Raw genomic sequence first — 20,644 nt, 5'->3', positions numbered from 1 at the left:
TTTATGACAATTGTTGACATGCACTCTAGATGCATTTATGGCTGTTACAGCCTACGATAGGCTAATGTTGTTTTTGTCTGTGCTGTGCCCTCAGAGGACATTAAAGCTTGCTAAATACGTAAGTATTTGGTAATGATTGGTAACATTTCTGCTCAGTGTTGACATCTGCTGGCAGAAAGTTCTTCTCTTAAAAGTTCTGACTCCCTGGAGGTAACTTTTCTCTGGGTTTATAATGTACTTGCACTTAAATTTCAATTTTCATATCGCATGGAAAAGAAAAACTGGTCATGATAATAAACAATGCAAAAGCTCTGGAGTGCATTTACTCAAGTACTGTAGGTAAGTTTGAGGTACTTGTACTTTACTTGAGTATTTCCAGAAATGTGTTTTGGCTGTTTCATAGCCGGACCCTGTCTGGACATACTGCTTTAGCTTACAGACCATAAAAACAGTGATGGAAAGTTACTCAGTACATTTACTCAAGTACTGTACTCAACTATAGTTTTTAGGTTATACTACTTTACTTGAGTATTTCCATGTTCTGGTACTTTATACTTCCACCCCACTGTATTTTGGAGGCGAATATTGTTCCCTACATTTACTCAAGTAATACACTGTCTGGTCCACTCAACTATATTTTGAAAGCAAGTATTGTCTTTTTTTGCCATTTCATTTGATATCTTTAGTTACTAGTTATTTGCAGTAGTGATGCGATGTGATTAAGTACATTTCCTCAAGTACTGTACTTACGTAAGTGCAATTTTGAGGTTCTTGTGCTTTACTTTTGTTATGATAATGAGAGAAGGGTAGGACCCAAATGCAGAAACACTTGGCAGGCAGACAGGATTCGGGATCGAAGGGCGAGCTTTATTGAACAAAAGCTGAATGATACAAAGAACCAAGAATCCAGGAAAACCAAAAACAAGGACAAAAAGACAAAGTAGCAACAAAAGAGCTGAAACAAGGTGCAAACAAAAGCAAAGTACAAATCAATGAAAACACAAGGAACACAAACCAGAAACATACTACGGAGAGACGCTGGGGAGACACTGGAGATGACACTGGAGATGACACAGGTGAGAAACTCCGAGTGGCAACACAGGACGAACTGACAAAGACAGGAGGGAGAACAAAGACTTACGAGGGGATGAGGTAAAGGTTGAGTGATGCGGGAAAAGGACAGGTGAGGGAAAGGAACAGAAAAACACTGGAAGGAGGGAAAATCACACCGAGGGAGGAACTGAAAAGCGACACGCGACACATGAGGGCATTTCAAAATAAAACAGGAAGTATGAGAACAAGTACAGTTAATATCAGATATTTCCTATGGGTGACTTTGGCCTTTACCAAAGCAACATTCTAACATTATATCTTTACTTTTACTCAAGTATGACTTTTTGTTCACATACCATAACACACATTATATGTAAACAATGAAATCATCACATGTAAAGCTTTGAGTGTTATGAGCAGTGTTTTACTGAATGAGTAAGCGTGACATCCGTCATGTCAGGGCTTCTCTTCAAGAGAAATTCAGCACAAGTAGACACATGATCCCTATTTAAACAGTGCCCAGGTCTTCATGTTTGTTGAAGGTGGTGCCCCGGGGGGTTTGCCACCTTTTCTATATTTGCGCCAACAGCAAAGTATACAGTCCTGCATAGATTTTCATAGGTGTCCGGTGTGATGCCGTGTAGCCGAGTAGCTTGAGCTCAAGTGTTGATGAGGTTTGTCAAGCTGATCAATTCACTGCGTCGTCTCATGGCTTCAACGGAGATGGGGACATCAACGGTCGAACACAAGCTTTGGTGAGACGACACAAGGCGTGATTTGTTCTTTATTTGTCTATTTGTATTGGTTAATAGCCAATTAGATTAAACTGTAACTCGTAAACTGATGTTTAGATATCGCAGTTTTCCTCTGCTCCTCTTTTCCACTTCCTCACTACAGCCACAGCATTTGCATAAAAAGACGTATAGATAACATGGAGAATTACATGGGAAAGTAAATAATAAAGGTAATTAATTGTTTTTTGCATTTAATTGCATATTTATTTATCTATTATTCATTTTAGATTTGGGCAGTTTGGGTCCTCCATACACATACACAGCGTGTAAAGGATATTACTTTATGGGTTCAGGAACACTGTTGTCGATAAACGCGATTAATTCGCAGATGACTGCATTCTGTTTGATATATGTTTTACACAGCGTGCCATTTTTGGGAGGAGTCAGGGTTGCAAGGTTGGGCCTCCATGGACCCTGTGTTTTATGACACGAACTTGTGTATTTTAGACTTATCTGAATGTATTCAAACTCATTCGCCTGCAAAAACTGAACAACGTGCTGGGAAGTAAAATGCAGTATTACTCGACTGGCAGGGTCAGTCGTTGCTATAGGTTGTGGGTGCAGGTGTTGTTGTAAGCTGTAACATGAAAGCTTCTGTCTCTGTCAATGTATCTAAGAAAAAAAAATAGAGATTAACAGTCTAGAAATGAGACGGTCGACGCTCAGGCCTGGGAGGTGGAAAAACAAACCTGTTCTGTAACTAGAAAGTTGCCAGTTACATTTCCTGATAAGTCAGAGGGATCAATTGCACTGGAAAATAAAAAGAGGCATGAAGGCTAATTAATCATGACGCGTTAACCTTGCTGGATAGAAGCTGAATATAAAACAATCGGGGTGCAACTGGAATCCATCACATGTTTTGTTTTGGAGGTAAAAGAAAGATTCAGCATATTTTTAGGCGACCATTTTCTTTTTGTAATTGTAATTGTGATATGATGACGGTGAAACAAAGTAAAGATTCAATCGCTCTTTAACAGTAGCTTTGTTCAGCTAAAGCAAAAGTTATAAACATCTCCTTGTGGGGAAAGTATTTGTGATGTCACAAACCAACGCTGATGAAAATCATGTTTCCTGTGAGCACAGCGAAAATGTACACTTTCAGCAATGAAAGTTAAAGTGTCAGACGCTGCAGATACACCAATCCACACAGGTAAAATCAGACATTCAACTGTAGGAAGAAAAAAAAAATGACTGGAGGGGGACTTTAATTCATGTAGAAACAGCCTAAATGCTCGCTGATGGTCTCATTTGCCTCAAATCACTGTATCTGTCAAACACCCCGCTGGTGTGTGTCACCAATAGTTTCCACGTTACCGACCCTTTCAAACTAAGATCTTACCTGGCAGCGTGAGGCAGGTGCGACGCGTTAATAATTGATTTCTTTGGTAACTATCCAGATGTCGCTCCTCCCAGGAGGGAGCCGCTCCCGCCCTGCGGTAACCACACACCGGTTACAAAGTCTCGTCCAGGAAAGGGAAGCGGGTCAGACAATTGGAGACAGAGAGGGACAAGAGACACGGGGACTAAAACACCATCCTGCCTTTCAGTGCGCGTCTTCAGCCGTCCAACACTTCATCTTTGAGTGAGTCCAAATATGCTAATATTCATCTTTTAATGCAAATTAGCTGAGTGTCTCTCTTCGGATACTTAATCATGACATGTAGAGAGAGATTGAGCTGTTATACCATGCTCAAGAGTTTCTGTTAACTGTAACAACATCCGTACTCAATATTGAGTTTCCCTGTCTTGACTGTCTTCACACAGCCTCACAGTGTGTCAGTGGGTTCACAAAGTCACAATAAAAGCTACCTATCACAGACCCTGCAGCTGTGCCATGGAAAGCCTTTTTCTAGTGTCATCAGTCTAATTAAAGTCCATTTCCCAGAACCGGGACCGCTAAGAGGACGCCCATATTCATTAATCCAATCTCCATACAAGGTGCAAGAACAGGGGAGACTGCCCAGTGTGTATTCTTAGACTTTGTCCCTCCTTGTAAACAGTGTCCTTACGCTTAAGCACACACAGATTTATTCACTGTTATAATGATTTGCAGACTTGGAGATATAAAAAAAAATAAAAGATTATTTTGTAGCTGCGATGTTCAGATAAAATGTGATTTGATCAGTGTCAGAGTGCAAGTAGTTGCTTTAAAGGTGCAATATGAAAGGATTTTAGTAGTAAACATTGAGAAATGTAACAAAAATTATCAGTAGAATGAGAGATCTGACAGGTAAATAGAAGAGAAAAGTAGGAATAGTCTGGTAAGTTAAGTTAGTTACTGTAATGCAGCCTTTTAAACTAAGGAACTTGAAAATAGAAGGAAGCGTCACCGGATCCAGCTTTGGTGCCAGACTGTGGTGACAGCTGTATTGAAGTCTATTATTTTGGAAGTCTGTTAAAAAGAGGCTTGCAGGCTAATAAATCATGACGCGTTAACATTGCTGGATAGAAGCTGAATATAAAACAATCAGGGTGCGTCTGGACTCCATCACAGGTTTTGTTTTGGAGGTAAAAGAAAGATTCAGCATATTTCTAGGCGACCATTTTCTTTTTCAAACACAGCTCTTTACAGAACGTGTACTAATAAGGAAGTCCAACACATGGTGACGATGTAATTGTGATATGATGATGGTGAAACAAAGGAAAGATTCAATCGGTGGCTCAGCTAAAGCAAAAGTTATAAACATCCCCTTGTGGTGTTATTTATAAGCCAACAACAAGACCTCTAGAGGAGGTGTAGACCTCCGCTCTATACAGACTTTTCGCTCTCCATGCTGCTTCTCCTTACATCTCCTTTACAGCTGTGATAACTCACAACACCGCTGGACGTATTAAGATGCTTTCAAAGTCGTCCTATGTGGTCGTTTTTCTGATGAGGAGGGGGCTGAATCTTTGCCTAATCCTAACAAAGTGTTTTCTTCTTTCTGCCTAAACCTAAGTACAGATTTGAACAGTCCGCAAAATTGAAAAGTGAACCAAAAGAAAAATAACGTTGCAACATAAAGAAACCATCCCAGGCCTTTTGTTTGTTTGCTTTTGTTGATGTTGTTGTGTGTTTTGTAAACTTTATCACCAATAAAGAAAAGACAAAAGAAACCACCGACATTTATTCTGGAGTGTGGGTTGTTTCGGGGTTGAAGTCTATGGGAGATGCATCGATAAACACACTAAAACCCAACATATCTGCGTCGTATGACTCCTGGTGAAGAGATGCCTCCAGAAAATGAAAGAACACACTTCAGAGAGTAGGTTAATCGCTGACCTTTTTCCCCTAATGATTGACAGGGCTGATAATATCGTGATCAAACGGGGCAGGTCTGACCAAATATCGCTGCTGATGCTGCTGATGTGGCAGTTTCACTGCGAACAGGAGCCTTTCCCAAATGAAATCAAGGGAGGAACAATGTGTCGAATCGGTTTCGCTGATCACATCTGTCTAACTGTGATTCCTCATTCTGCCTCAGGTTGGGAGTCTATCTCGTCTGTGGCTGGATGGACAAAGGAAAACTGAGAAGGAAGTTGTTCCTCCTCTTCATTGTTACCTTCATCTTCATCCTCTTCCTCACTGTGAGAACACCCACGACGTACAGGTCCATCCCAAAGCCTCATGGGCCTTCGGACGCGTGCCCCCTGCGGATCTCTGAGGAGAGCATCACCCCCCTCATTGACACCAAGCACTTGCTGGTGTCGGCCTACATGGACCAGAGAGTTAAAGGCTTTGACATACGCATCATTGGCATGTTTAAGAGAGACTCCATCCAGCCTCTTTACTGTCTCTTCTGCTGTGCAGGTTGGTTATCAGCTGCAACTCCAACAACAATTTCACAACACTCAGACAACTTTGGTTTTCCCTTCGTCACTACGGACGTCATGTGTCCGATTCCTGAAAACTGCAACGCTACACACGTCAGTCTTCTGACCAGACCAGGCAGAGCGGGGGTATTTAACCAAACTTGGCTTCCTATAAGAAACAAGAAGGGGAAGGAGAAGAAGTTGCAGTTTGACTTCACAGTCTGCGTGTCCAACCTGTTTGGAGACTACAACAATGTGCTTCAGATTGCACAAACACTGGAGATGTACAGGTGAGCGCAGCAACAACGAACATCTGAATCTTTCCCAAAAGAAAACTGAATATTGTAACTTTGCATAGGTGTGTTTTTGGAAGTTGAAAATATTCAACTTAAAATCGGATTCTGGCTTGATCCTGAGTCGTTTACCAGCTGGAGGAGAGCTCAGAGATTGTACAAATGTGGATTTATGGGGATGGGGAATATCATCCCTCTTGTTAACCTGCCATCCCCCCTCTCCATCCCACAGTAACAGAGACAGGGACAGACGTGCTGGTGAATTTTAACTTTTGCATCTCTTTGCCCCAGACTGCTAGGTGTGAACAGGGTGGTGATCTATAACACCAGTTGTGGCCCAGACCTGGACCGCCTGTTGCAGAGCTACAGTCAGGAGGGCTTCGTGGAGGTAGTTCCTTGGCCCATCGACCGGCACCTGAATCCATCGCGTGGCTGGCTCTTCTCCGAGCATGGAGGGGACGTGCACTACTTCGGCCAGCTGACCACGCTCAACGAGTGCATTTACAGATCCATGGACCGGTCCCGTTACGTCCTGTTGAACGACATAGATGAGATTGCTATGCCATACCAACATGACAACCTGAAGGCTCTGATGGACACGCTCCAAAAGCAGCATCCAGATGTAGGGCACTGCACTCGAGAGGACAAATATCACACCAATGTCCAAAATTTAGGATTTGATATTTATTAATATTTCTATTCTCTTTCCATCTCCCCTGCTGTGTCACATCCTGCAGACAGGGGTGTTCTTTCTCGAGAACCATATCTTCCCCAAGAAACATTTTGAGCCAAGTGGGGAGTTTCACCTGCCTCAGTGGAACGGGGTGCCAGGTGTTAATATTCTGGAGCACATCTACAGGGAGGAGCCTGACAGAAATATATACCACCCTTACAAAATGATAGTTCAGCCAAGGTAGGCAGACTGAAAAGTTTCTCACTCAGAACCCACATCTGGTGCTTTGATCGAATAAACAACCCAGTCACCAGAATAAATGTTGGCAATGTACGATTCTGCAATCACGGATATGTTGAAGATTTGCTTAAGGTTTCTTTTGGTTCAGTTTTGTATTGTATCTTGTCATAACACTGTTTTTTAATGCTCTGGTTGGGTTTAGGCAGAAAAACAACTTGGTTTGGGTTGAAAAATATCTTGTTTAGGCTTTAAATACCTGTTTCGGTCACCACAATCATGGCCGGAGATGTCCAACCTCCCAAGTACTGCGAAGTACTCAAAGTCCATTAAAACTCAAACGATTTGATTTTCTCATTGAGATTGTACAAATATTATTTCAAATATGTTGAACAACACATGACTAATATCCATCCTAATCCTGACAAACAAACCACTCTTTATGGTTTCATGAATACAAAAGAATCACAACCTCAACGTGTTGACCCTAACCCTGGCAAATAAAGGTTAGAGACAAAGAACTGCTTTCAACCATTTCTGTCTTTGTGCACCACAGGATGGTGGAGCAGACGTCGGTGCATGAAGTGCTCAAGAATTCTGGATCCCAGGTCAAGGTTCCGCCAGGTGTTTGCCGACTCATTCATGTCCGTGTCCCTCTGCGGGGGTCGTTAAAGCTGGAGGAGCTAAAGGTGGACAAACGACTGTGGACCTTCAGTGAAAAACTGATTCCCAATGTGGACAAACAACTGAAGAAAGCAGGGCTGCTCACCCCAGAGGTGCAGAGCTGATGGATGGGTGGGACAGACACTCAGACGGACAGGTTGAACAGGTTTTAACCGATGAACGATGTGCTCGCTCACCACGTTCAACGCCGAAGAACCTCCTATTTAAATGTGGAGATGTAATATTATCGTCATTGCCATTTTTTATTTGTTGTGATTTGTTTTCTGATGACCACCATACGCCATAATGTTGGTGGTGCGTTTAACTTTCCTCTGTTACATGTTTCACACGTAAAAATAATGCCTTCCATTTACATGGTGGAGAAGCCGGTCAGAGCACTAGCAAATCTGACGCACTTCATTGTTACAGTTGAGGACAAACAAGGTGCCACGGTTAGTGAATTCACCCACAAGCGAACCACTTTTAAAAAGTGAACTGATTTAAGCTGCAGTTTTATCAACACCATAATCTTTGGATAGTGGATGGTCCAAAGAGCATTGCTAAAGTGCAATAGTGCCTGGGTACACAAAGCAAACAAAGGGTAATAAAAGCTCATGTCGGCGTGAACACATGGTTTGCTGACAAATAGGGAAGGACTCAATGCCCTGAATTGATCCCCAGGCATATTTTATTAATACGTTTGCTTTTTGTCAACACTTCGATGTATTTAAAACAATGCGAAGCAGTTTTCCCAAATGGTTTTTATATTGCTGGCTCATTGCGACACAATACGAAACTCGTATTTCCAGCCTAAATAAATAATTTCTCTGTTCAGAACGAATACCTGCTTTTCACCGAGAACTTCAAACATCAGTAAGAACATTATGCAAACACGAAAGAATATTGAATACGTTACAACTATTCACCCTCTTTTGCTGTTCATGGCTGCGTCTAAGGAAGAAAGCGCTTCATTAAACATTGATCTCAGTCGCAGAACAAAGACAATGCATATTGGACTGAACGACACAGTCAAGGAGGACAGGGATAACTTTAATGTAGTTTTTCTTTATTCTGTTTTATTTGACGTTGGGTAGTAGAGGAAGAGGAGCCTTCACAAGGACACCCTCAACTATTTTTTTATGTAGTTTCTGAAGCGTTTCCTTTACAGAAAGTGGAGGATTGTGGTTGACTGTCTTTTTCAGGCCTTTAGTGATGTCTCTCAGTGGCTAGGTTGCATTTTGGGTAATATGGAGGGGAGGTTTTTAAAGGTCCACTGGTCTAACATTACATTCCTTCAACGCTGCTGGACTCATTATGGACAAAAACAGACCAGAGATATCGCCCTTTTCATTCCACACATTCTTCTTTCTTTTCAAAACCTGGTGCCTACATTACCCACAATGCAACTTGGCCAATGAGTGACATCACAAGAGGCAATTTATCAGATTGCGTGCAGCTTCAAGGCTTTACTCTGCTTTTTTCACATGTGCATCAACAATCCCCAAGACCTGTAAACACACTTTAATGTGTAAAATTAGTGGAGTTACCCTTTAAGTGTCACTAATTTATCCCTTCTTACTGTTTTTATTTGACAGCTTTATAGCAAGACTTTACAAATTAACATTTTACAATGAAAACGTGAATTTATAACGTATCTTCAGACTGAAGCTGAGCTCACACGTGATCACTCTCATGCGATCTCATGGGGAAGCAGACGTAAACAACATGGAGATTAGCGTGGTGCAACAACTCGCTGTAGGACAGGTTGCAGTGACACAAGAACAAAAGCAGAAGATTAAACAAGTCTGGGTGAGTTTTGAGACACGGTCAACACAAGTTTATCTTATTCAACAAGAACTGGAGCTGAGATAAGCACCGTTAACTGCTTTCAGGATGTCTCCCTTGTGGTCCAGCTCTGAAAGTACCAACCTTGATGAGTCTGAGGCTTAAGATCGGATCTGTAAACCCCTCGCACATTTTACATCGCGATGTTGCTATTTAAAGACAATCTCTGAATACTCTTCTTCTATTCAAACCCACCAAAAAAACCCAACTTTTTACAGTACAAATTGAGTCCAGTAACCAAGCAGCAGGAAAGGGCCTCAGCAATTTCACGGTTTCCTGCTTGCAGTTTCCAGGTTGGGCTGGAGACATTATTGCCACAGCGCCCTGTGGAACTAAGCAGCAGTATTTCAGCTGACAAAAGCAGTATCAAGGAAATGACCGGGTTACAGTTAGGAAGCATCTGTTGATACGCATGTGAATGCTGATCTAAAGAGAAATGACCAGTGATAACACACATTATTGACATACTGTAAACATGATAAGCTCTGCTCCAGCTTTGATAAAATGCAGACAGACATTGTACAAGGTTATTTTTTTAAGCTTTTTACATAATGGTTGACTTCTTAACTGTTGGGCTCAACAAAGGACTCAAATTTGCTTCTTTATGTGTGTGTCCCAGAGATATTCCCCTGGTAAAGCAAACTTTCTATTTTGCTTTCTGAGTCATACCAGTCTCAATAAAAATGTCTGCACATAAAGTAAAACATTTATTATATTATATTCATTTGTAGCTCCAGTTTCTGCCTTTCCATGTGTTACCGTTACATCCAGATAAATAAACCTTTACGAAAGATTGTGCATTTGTTCTGAACTTATTTCCTTATATATCATTATTTCCTTTTACTTATTTTTTGTAGAACAGAATCAAAATAGTAAGTATGAAATACTGGAAGCAAACATTAATACATGACAATATAACTGAATTATTAAATCATTGTTTACATTGTAATTCTTGAGCAAGGAGATAGGTCATATCCAGCAACTGTCTTTGATTGGATTGGGAAAAGGAGATGAGAGCTGACGTCATATTTTTTCCTGTAGTCGTCAAGATTTCCACTGCAAATGGGCAGAAGGTTGTCCAGAGATGTATTGCCTCAGGTGGTGTAACTTCAGTCAGCACCGGGTGGGGCTGAAGACAATAAGATTTGATGGCTTTACAAACACACGTTGTTTACACGGTGTTAAGTCAACCCCAGGGCTACACGATACACACTGCATTTTTTTATTAGCCCTGGGTTAAATATCTGTTGGAAGGTGAGGCTGTTTACATTCTGGTACGACAGCCGACCACCCCTGTTTACTTTAGCCCTTTGTTTAGATGATTTTCATGGGATAACTTGGGGCTAACCCAGGTTCAGAGCAGGGCTAGGTTAAAGTTTGGGTTTGCCCACTGTGGAATATGCCAGGATTGTGCCAATGTATGGCTTTCCACACTGCGCTTAGCCCAGGGCTAAAGGCCCAGCGGTTAGCTCCAGGCTAAGAAAGCGTTCACATTGGCATAATTCAGGCACAGTGGGTTAACTCATATACTACATATACATCAATTAAATTAATCAATGCAGTTATACTAAACCTTACTGCTTCCAGGATACCATAAGTCTACATTATATTTGGTATAAAAATATGCACCGTGGGTCTTAATTTAACCAAAGACAGACATTTCTGGAAGTTATTTAACAAATATGTCCATTCTCTTATTATTCTCTTGTTTATTTATGTATAAAAAAAACAACAACGCGTCTCTCAGACAAGAGCCTGCTCACATCTTCACTTTGTAGCATGTGTCTGACAATGTTGTGTACAAAATCTCCTCGGAGGAGAGCGTGTTCACCATCTGTTGTTCGAAAGCAAAGCCTAAAAACGCTCTTACACACAATGACGTTTCACACCACACATATTGGACTCGGACACATTTAAAAAAGCATCATCATTTGGAAACTATTTATTGAACATTTGCAACCAGATATCAGTTAAATACAGAACTTTCAATTCTCTCTCTACATCCCCCAACAGCAGGGACTGGCTCCACTTCATTACACTGAGAGGAGGGAATGTTACAGGACTTGGTAAGGCGCACACTGTGCTGGAAGTCATTTGGCTTTCTGTCTTCTGATAATAAAGAGAAATGAAATCTGGGTCTGCCTATCAAATGTCCAACACTGCTTCCCCTCCTCGCAGCTAGATCCTGCGCGTACAGACCATGGCAAAAAAAAAAAAAAATGACACAAATAGGAGCCGAGAAGAGAAAACCAGTATATACGACTGAGACACACCCCTGTGGAATGCGGTCTGAGATGTGTAGCCGTGATTGAATAAGCTAAAAGTAAAATGATCAACATGAATATATTAGAAAAAAAAAATGGCAATTAGTCTTTAATAAACACCTCGCCTCACCTACTCCCAACAAGACCAGGGTTATAAATTAAAACTGTCCAAATAAAATCAATCAACCAAGAACTTTGGGCCCATTCAGTTCCACTTCAAGACTGGAAAATCCTCATTGGAATAAAACAAATGGCACTTTTCAGTCTCTTGAACTGGAATCTAGAATATCGACTTCAATGGAATCGACCCCCAACCCTAAAATCAACTCTTTCTAATTTACATATATGGGTCAGGCGCTCTTCAAGCTTCCACCATCCTAGCAGTTGCTCCCCAAGGATGAGGGGAGAGGTGGGGGGGGTGGGGGGTGGGGGATGGTGGTGGTGGTGGTGGTGGTGGTGGGGGGGGACTCTGTGGACTCTTGAGGGCTAGGCCACAGTTTTGAAGGTCTGCAGTATGAGGTTGGTTTGGTGGATGAGCCGGTTTGCACTGATGAAGACATTTATTGCCCTGGGAACACACAGAAATACAACTTGAGCAAACAGAGTGGTGAAGCTGGTTAAACAAACACTTAACTTAAACAGGGGAGGAATGAGGGGCGACATTCAGAGTCCCACAACAGGATTGGTTAACCAGCAAGGTCACTGCAAACATTCCTGTCCTAAAGTCCTTTCTTCTCCTTAAAACCTCCACCTTGACACGGCGGAGGACAATGTGTGTAGGAGTTGTGAGATAAGATAACAAACAACGACCTTCTGGACTTTTATTTGGCAGTGGTTTTCTGGAGTCACTGTGAGGCTGCCAGGCAACAGGCCGAGAGACAACCAGACAGAAATTAAAGATAACTTAAGGGAATAAACAGAATAGATAGCAAATCAACTGACTGCTAAATGATTTCAGCATTTATTTGGAGCGGAACAATGAAAAATGATCTTATGGTTACACTCACTTTCCATCTTTGAAGTATGTTTTGAGGGTGTCGCTGAAACTTTTGGAGTATTTCACGAACTCCTTTTTCTGGTGCTCCAGGGCCTTCACAAACAGAGAGAAAACACACAAACATATTTTTGTTTTAAAACCCAGAAGAAGAAAAAAAGTGATGAACGTATACACAGTGTGTGTGTGTGTGTGTGTGTGTGTGTGTGTGTGTGTGTGTGTGTGTGTGTGTGTGTGTGTTAGTGTGTGTGTGTGTGTTTGTGTCTGCGTTACTCACTCTGCGATTCTGGTACTGGTATTTCTTTATGACATTGTTGACTGTGTCCAGGAGCTCTTTTATGGCGCTGGCTATGTCTCTGTTGGAAACCAACGGCAACGCAGGTGAGGATTTCACAGCAGTAATTCGACATCCAAGATGTGTAACAGATGTTTGTACAGCAACAATGATAGCATGTTATCTGAACTTTCCCCAACAATAACAACTGTATTTCTACTGCGACATGATCTATTTAGAGGCATGTGCATTGGCCTAAGGGAGGCAGGCATATTTATTTTTTTGTTCCATTTCCTATTAAGACTTTTTACTATTGCTGGCTATAAGTATTGTCACAATCCTCTGATACAATAACTTGAAAAATATAGATATGTGATTAGATACCATGTTCTTTATCATGGGGGGAAATTGAACATTACCATTTTCTATTTTATATGAAAAGATAATATAACAAGCTACTCGTGCTGTGTGTTAAGGATCAATTAATTTACCTCTGATCATAGTCAGAAGAGCGGGAGGAGGCGGGGCTATGTGGGCACTGTGCACCTCAACTCACTTTATCTCAAGAGCACTGATGCTTAACCTATCAGTGTGATGACAATGATGATGATAATGATGATGATGCTTTTATTACGATTATTTGTATTTATCAAACTAGCTGATATTTAGCTTAGCAAGTGGCACGGCTCGAGGAAAGTCAGTCAATATTTATCCAAACACTACCAGACGGAGGACTCGGAGCACGTCCGTGTTGCTGAAACACATACGGTCAATAAGTAAAGCACAGTTTTACATGCATGCGCCAGTGAAGGAATCTGTTTTGTTGTCATTGAGCTATAGATATCGATTGCTTTCGAATGGCTGAGTCTCTGTAGGTTAGAGCTAAACACCATTAAGTGTAACATTTAGATTTTAGGAGTAGGCTTGAATTAATTTTATGAAAGAATCTGAGCTCAGGACTGATCTCCCCGCAGTAAAATGTGGAAGAGGTTGAAGTTATTGAAGGCCTGCGCACTGCACCCCGCGGGTACTCATTATTGATTGTAATGTGAATTTTACTGGCATTCATATTCTATTACTTGTCCATAAATCTCAGAGCGAAATAGGTCCTGGATACTCGTCAGACCTCCTGGCAGAGTACAAACCTTGCAGACCTCTCAGGTCGGCTGGGTCTGGTTTATTGGCTTCTCTCAGAGTGAGAGCTGCACATGGTTCAGCTGCCCTTAGCGTCTACGCTTCTCAAATTGAGGACTAAACTGCCAGAAGGGCTCAGACTTAAGACAGTGCTAACTACTGTTAAAACCAAGCCAATGACCTACCTGTTTACCATTGCTTTTAATTCATTTTATTGCTGTTTGCTTTTATTGTTTCATTCTATATGTATTTCTGTGCCTGCTTATATTGTTTCTATCATTTGTTTCATGTGCCGAGTATGAAAAGTGCTATGTAGACAGATTTGCCTTAATACTGCATGGTTCACGTATGCTTGTGCGGGTTCATACTCACTTGATAGTCTGTAGGAAGCGTACTCTGTCATTGATCTCATCGGGGATTTTGCTGAGGATGTGTTTCAGAGCTCTGGCCTTCTCATTTAGGTCCTGGAACTCCTGCTCAGGTCGGTCAATCATGAACTCTGCAAGGACAAGAGCGCTTAGCACATTCCCAAGAACGCAATGATGTATATAAATGTGCAGATAAGATGGGCTGCATAACCAAAACCCGGATCCCAGAGTCACAAAAGACTGTTTCCAACAAATTATCCAAGTGCTTTCTTTCTCTCATTTGCTCACCTTCCACATCGTCGGCTGCCATGCGCAGTAGGGATTCAGTGAAGTTGATTTGGACGTTCTTTTTCTCCAAGATCTTCATTATGATGTCCTGAGTCAGGCCAGGGTTCTCCCTCTCCGCCTGACAAATGGAGAGTGAAATTAGGCAAACATGGTGAAGAAGACAAGTAAGCAAGAAAGTAGAGGGTGCAGAGAACAAAGGCAGAACTTTGTTGAAGGCCATATGTATGCTGGGAGCATTTCAGAAGTATGCGGAAAAGCTCTCCTCCTGAATAATTCAACCTGGAGTTATAGCAGCCAGGAGGCGGAGGGGGCAAGAGAGACACCAATCAGTGAGACAAGTGAACAAAAGACCCGCACATGTCATCGTAAAACAGCTGTAAGGTGATCACATCTCCCTTTGGTTTGGACAAAGCTGCTTCTCCTTCATTAATATTTCATCTGTGCTCACAGTGAACGCTGCTGCTCATCAGCAGCGGTGCAGAGGTAATCTACAGCCGCCGTGCTTTTAATATTCTGGTGCAATCACAGCAGCGTATAGATAAAAAAAAAAAAAAGAGAGGATCAAGACATTAACCGAGGCTCGTCTGATGAATACCCTCAGATATCACACCAGCACTCTGAATGTCAACTTCTCTGATTTCATACTGATAGAGTTCATTCATTTGGATGTCGAGTAACTGGAGGTTCTTGAGCATAATTAACACCATAAAACTAGATCATAAAAAAAAGTTTTAAAAAAATAATCCATAACAATCAAACCTTCACCGAACCAGGAATTTAATCTACAACTACAAAGATATTGTTTTGTGAATTTCTAATAAAAATTAAAGAATTAAAAGGCGGGGCTACTGACGGGGCATTTCAGGAGCAGTGTTTTCTGTGGGAGAGAGGAGCTTTCCTTGGGTTTTATAGGCTTTTTAACTTTCAAGACCTTTTACATGCACACGAACGTGCAGTATATAACACACTGAAGGAAAGGAAAAGGTCTCCTTTTAAGCATTTTTAGCTGCTAACACTGTCATTATATCCATCACAGACTTACATACATGGCACAGCAAACTACTCACAACTGTCTGCCTAAAAAGTGAAATGTGCGTTATATAATAGTACTATTTTCACACATATCCCTCAGATTAGTCATAATGTAAACACCCTCATATCAAGTCAGTAGTTAAACATGGTCTACTCCTATGAATCTTATGATGTCTTCCTCCTGATAAATTATCTTTTTATCTCAAGAAATCAGCTGTTTGTTTTCCCGCGATAACGAGATAAATGAACCAGTTTTCATGAGAGAACGACGCTCCTTCTAATCTCAAGATAACGCAAAATTGAACTCAGGAACTTGAGATAATGGCATTAAAAAAAATAACTGCATGTCCATTATGGGTTTCTGTATTAGTGCCACTTGAAAGCGACATCATCAATAGGTACCAATATGTAATAAACCTCAAGTTGTGCTTAAATGTGGCTACAACTCAGCTGCAAACACTGATGAGCTCAACATTACACAGAAACAACGCAGCTACTGGTTGCTAGGGTTGATTCACTACGCTTGTTGCAGCGCGATGAGGAACTGTTTCAATTAATTTCCATATCCCGTAATTTGCATCATTTGGAGTGACCTTATTGCTATGGCGTCCTTAAGCTGGAAGGTTAAAGCTTTGACCACAGTCACAGCCAGTGTGTGTACATGTTCCCGTCTTAGAGGAAGGAACTGAACCTTTGGCAGAAAATTGGTTTAGAGCATCAAATAAGATGCAAATGAAGTGAAAATGGGTTCAGGGAAGGGAACAGGGACTCCACATACATTTAAAAAGATCTTAGAAAGGGAAGCGGGGAGGATAATATCGTTCTTTTGTGTTTCAGGACATCAAATCTGTGTACAGTCCTACCTTAATGAATGCTGCTCTGAGCGTCTGAGCTGCTGATAGGTTGATCCTCTCCAGCTAAAGAAAGACGAAACGGAAAACGTACGTTATCACAGCCAAAATCTGGACATTTGGGGGCTTTTGCTGTGTCATCTAGACTGGAACTTGCACAGTTTTCAAATGCAGCTGCATACAGGGTTACACCTTAGTTAAATATGATAATACTACAGTGTGTGTTTTAGGATTTATGGTCCAATTACACTTCTGTTTGTCACAACAAATGCAATTTAATCAGACTAGTACAAATATAAATCAGTGTAAAACATTTGACTCAACTAAAATAACTCTACACTCATCACACTGTACTGCAGTATTGATAATCTGTCAAATACATCAGGCTACATTAAAACTGCAGCGGGAATCGATCTCACAATATACTCATGCTGTCTTTCCTCTGTGAGCATTTACAGACAAACTAGCCTTCTTTAACAATACAATAACATATATATGGCTGCTACAGATTGACCTCAGCAGTTAGTTCCTCTACATAACACAGCAGATTCAATGGGCATAAAAACAAAGTAACAAAATAACACAGTATGAACAGGGTTTAAAGGATAGGTTCACCGAAAATGTAAACTGAGTCATTATCTATTCACCCCACTGCAGATGGTAAGTTGGGTGAAGTTTTGTAAAACAGCAAAACAGCGTAGTAGATGGGAACAAAAACAACTGAAAAAACATAAAATGGCTCCATGGATCCCTCGCCTGGTATAATCCAAGTCTCTGTGAGCCCTGAGACCCCAAATTGATTTAAAAAGACAATATTTACACCCCTGATGTGCGGTCAGGCTTGTGCACCCACTTCAGACAGGTTTAATTTAAGATTTCAGCTTAAAATTGGGTGTAAATGACATCCTTTCAAATCAATTTGGGATCTTGGGGATTCCAGAGACTTGAATTATGCCATTTAATGTCTATTTCTGTTGTTTCTTTACACTTAAAGTAAGTCCCCATCCACTTCAGTTGTTGAGGAGGATGCTGCAACGCTGTTTTGCTGTGGAGCTCCAGAAACGTCACCTGATTTTCCATCAGCATGACAGTGAGTAGATAATGATCAGGAGACACTTATCCCTTAACAGTTTAACAATCATGACAAACACTCAACAACACAAAGAGGAATTAATTACTAATGGTGATCTTTTACCTCATTGAAAACTGGGTACATTACGGCGTACAGCGTCATGGATACCATGGAGTTTGTCTCCGCTTCATTCTTCATCTCCTCCATTGTCATCCTCCAGGGAGGAGCCGCTCTTGGTGAAAAGGTGAGGAGGAAAACTGCAGCTCACACACACTCACACATACACTCAACCACACACACTCACACACACTCTGAAAAACACGCCAGCTCCAGAGTGACAAGAGCCTGGGAAATAAAGAAATTGGGTAATGATGAAGTTTGGTTTGGTTTAATGGATGTTTTTTAACCTTTAAGGCAAGACATTGAATATTGACTATACATTTGAATTTGATATTTAAGCTTCTGGTCTAGCTGGTTATTAGTAGGGATGCACAGATCTGATCCACTCAATAAGTTTGCACAGATCCTAACTTGATGAAGTGGATCGGGTGCTATGAAGGGACCAATCCACGTCAAATAAAACTTCTTCTGCAGTGCCTCAGCTATTGATTATTTTCATTCAGTCAATGCCCACATAACAATCCTTCCAATGAGTTTCTCACAGTGAGGTATAAGATTTGAAATGCAAATGTCACTTGGTGGCAGCAGACACCCTGAGTTTGGACATCTTTGGCATTTCTTCATACATATCAGCCAACACAATCTGTGGCCCCAATATATATGGTCTGCTAGGTCGCTAATTAAAGAGCAGGAAGTGATGACTTATTGGTTTGTCTAACTTGAAGGAGGGGAGTGGCACTGTTAAATGGTATATGCTGGCTGGTGACAGCAAGGCAAATGTGACCAGACAGCCACTTAAATGCGTAAAACTGTTTATAATAACGAGACAAGGAGCATTAATGACAAGCAAGACCCCCATCACATTTAAAGGTCTTGATACATTCAGGTAGAGTCTAATTCAGAGAGCAAGAATACAACATTGACAGAGTAATGTTGAGCAGTGCAGTTTTAGCTAACGTCAACTAAATGGTAAAAATCCGGGCACTCGGCTAGCTTTATCGACAATATGTGCCATTCACAGCCTGTCAAAAATATAAGATATACAGTAAAATTACAGCCAAAGTGTCTGACGCGAAGCTGGCTAACAGGCAAGCTAAACAGACTAGCAAACGGCTAGCTAGACATGGCTAACAAAGTAGCTGATGTACCGCTAAGTGAGTTTTGCTGTTTTATTTACGGTAAAATACTATCAAAATGTACAGTCAGAAATACAATCAACTGGGTACAGTGATTAATTTATCGCGATCTAGCCGCAGAGATACCCAATTGAGGCCTATGGCCGACCAAATCGATGGTAGCAAAGTGCTATCTAGCTTACGTGCTAGCTCCAGCAAATTGGAGATTTGTATTAGCTTACGAGCTAAAACACGTCAACAAACTGCTTAAGGACGAATGTGTAAGTGTGTATACGCGTGTCAAACGTGTACACATATCTACCTTTGGTCTGGCTTCTTAAATAGGTTGGTTACGCCGTCGATTGCCTTTTAGCTGCTATGTTTTCTTTACAACTTAAGGCGGAAGTTTTTTAGGACTAGCCTGAGCGACATCTTCCGGACCATTGCTACGTAAACACGCGTCCTCCAATCAGAGAGCGGACGCGTACAGCGGCTGTGACGTCACACGAAATAGTTACATTTTTGTTATTGTAGCATCTTTGAGCTACTTCCAGGAAGTGTGACTGGTCTACAGGAAGTGAAAATACACTCATGTCTCCTGCATTTTGGAAATTTGGACAGTGTTGGTGCCATGACACACAACAGAGTATTAAAAGAAAAAGGATCAAGCAGAACTATTGATTACACTGAAGCTGAAATCATAGATCAGTCATTTAGCTGATAAAAGACAATCAGTCAGCAACATTTCTTTCACCAAAATATAATTAATTTTATCAAGAAAATAATTGAGATTAATCAGTAATAAAGATAATAGTTAAAGGGGCACTCGTTTACGACGATCTGGAGGGAGCTCTTATTAAATTCTGAGAAATTACCCTCAGGATGTCATCGGGGTCATCTCAGCATGGACTTGGAGAGAACACATTTATCACAGAAATCCAGCACTACAAATCAGGGGCTGGTTTTTGAAAGACATTTGTTTATAAGAAAGGTCTAAGGCTGTGCTCATGTCACGAGTTATGGTTTTTATTTTATTTAACCTTTATTTAACCAGGAAAGAAGTCTTATTGAGATTAAAAATCTGCTTCTGCTGAATCATACAATATCAAAACATTTATTTACGTTCAAAATATCTACAGCCAGATGTCATTTTCTAGTTGAAAAAGGTTGGAAACAAATAGATAGCCTTTGTTGCTTCTCGCTCTTCTGTCTCTGTTTGACATTCTGCACATGTTGAAGGGTCAAGTATCTATTTTTCGATCTTTTATCAGAGGAATGCAGAGGTCATCTTTCCTGCTGTCAGTTCAGTTGTCTGGTTAGTGTCACTCTGACGGCTCAGAGGAGTGAAGGTGGATGAAGCCTTTGGGCGATATGTCTGGCAGCACACAGGAGATAAAATCCTACCACCAAATAGCCCCAGAAAATGTAAGTTCATGTTTAGAGACACCATGTCATACCTCACCTGTCCACTAGTCGCCCCCATTGAGTCTTCCCTTCTTCCCAGTCCCCCCCCTCACTATCTGTACTGCTTATCAGTCAGCTTTCTATTGTAGCTGTGGATATTGGGTCTCTAGATGAGAGTTCAAGCATTTCCTGCCAGCTTTCAGTTTCATGTTTATTTGTAGACTGTCACTGGAAGTGATTTGCATCATGAGTAAACCCCTTTTGATTAAATCTATCTGTGTCTACTTCTTGTCTCACATCTTGTTTTTCGAAACATTGTGTTTACATCAATATGAATCAATATGTACAGGCCTATGAACAGTAAAGAGTGTACCTAAG

At 41.1% G+C, this 20,644-nt stretch overlaps 3 protein-coding genes across 3 annotated transcripts in view; 2 read left to right on the top strand and 1 right to left on the bottom strand.

Moving 5' to 3' along the window:
• The window catches only part of LOC311274078 (beta-1,4-galactosyltransferase galt-1-like), a gene marked incomplete at its 5' end in the record, with an annotated part of 4,694 nt that extends 4,600 nt beyond the window's left edge, over positions 1–94 (top strand). The window contains one exon of the mRNA XM_084381495.1: positions 1–94. This exon is cut by the window's left edge and continues 535 nt beyond it.
• Positions 95–3,212: 3,118 nt separating this feature from the next.
• On the top strand, positions 3,213–10,144 carry LOC311274296 (uncharacterized protein). Its single transcript, XM_084381856.1, has 5 exons — positions 3,213–3,429; positions 5,312–5,929; positions 6,224–6,554; positions 6,670–6,845; positions 7,399–10,144. The coding sequence occupies exons 1-5, from the start codon at positions 3,245–3,247 to the stop codon at positions 7,628–7,630; spliced, it is 1,542 nt and encodes a 513-aa protein (XP_084237982.1). The 5' UTR covers positions 3,213–3,244; the 3' UTR covers positions 7,631–10,144.
• A 1,133-nt stretch (positions 10,145–11,277) lies between these two features.
• On the bottom strand, positions 11,278–19,320 carry LOC311274306 (programmed cell death protein 10). Its single transcript, XM_084381871.1, has 8 exons — positions 19,185–19,320; positions 17,751–17,972; positions 16,568–16,621; positions 14,673–14,790; positions 14,389–14,515; positions 12,886–12,964; positions 12,622–12,704; positions 11,278–12,182 (listed from the first exon to the last, which is right to left on the bottom strand). The coding sequence occupies exons 2-8, from the start codon at positions 17,838–17,840 to the stop codon at positions 12,101–12,103; spliced, it is 633 nt and encodes a 210-aa protein (XP_084237997.1). The 5' UTR covers positions 17,841–17,972; positions 19,185–19,320; the 3' UTR covers positions 11,278–12,100.
• Positions 19,321–20,644: the final 1,324 nt, after the last annotated feature.

This window comes from Pagrus pagrus (genome assembly GCF_965226575.1).
Source record: "Pagrus pagrus genome assembly, chromosome: 18".
Taxonomy (NCBI): domain Eukaryota; kingdom Metazoa; phylum Chordata; class Actinopteri; order Spariformes; family Sparidae; genus Pagrus; species Pagrus pagrus.
The sequence above is the reverse complement of the archived record's forward strand: the minus strand, read 5'-3'. Positions and strand labels throughout refer to the sequence as shown.

What these genes read in the sequence shown, in the direction of transcription:
- LOC311274296 (XM_084381856.1), top strand. Translation starts at nt 3,245, where the DNA reads ATGTCGCTCCTCCCAGGAGGGAGCCGCTCCCGCCCTGCGGTAACCACA. An exon ending in GTCCAACACTTCATCTTTGA is followed by an intron (nt 3,430 to 5,311) that starts GTGAGTCCAAAT and finishes ATTCTGCCTCAG; the next exon opens with GTTGGGAGTCTATCTCGTCT. An exon ending in TCCAAAAGCAGCATCCAGAT is followed by an intron (nt 6,555 to 6,669) that starts GTAGGGCACTGC and finishes CACATCCTGCAG; the next exon opens with ACAGGGGTGTTCTTTCTCGA.
- LOC311274306 (XM_084381871.1), bottom strand. Translation starts at nt 17,840, where the DNA reads ATGACAATGGAGGAGATGAAGAATGAAGCGGAGACAAACTCCATGGTA. An exon ending in GGCAGCCGACGATGTGGAAG is followed by an intron (nt 14,516 to 14,672) that starts GTGAGCAAATGA and finishes TTGTCCTTGCAG; the next exon opens with AGTTCATGATTGACCGACCT. An exon ending in CGCTTCCTACAGACTATCAA is followed by an intron (nt 12,965 to 14,388) that starts GTGAGTATGAAC and finishes GGTTTCCAACAG; the next exon opens with AGACATAGCCAGCGCCATAA.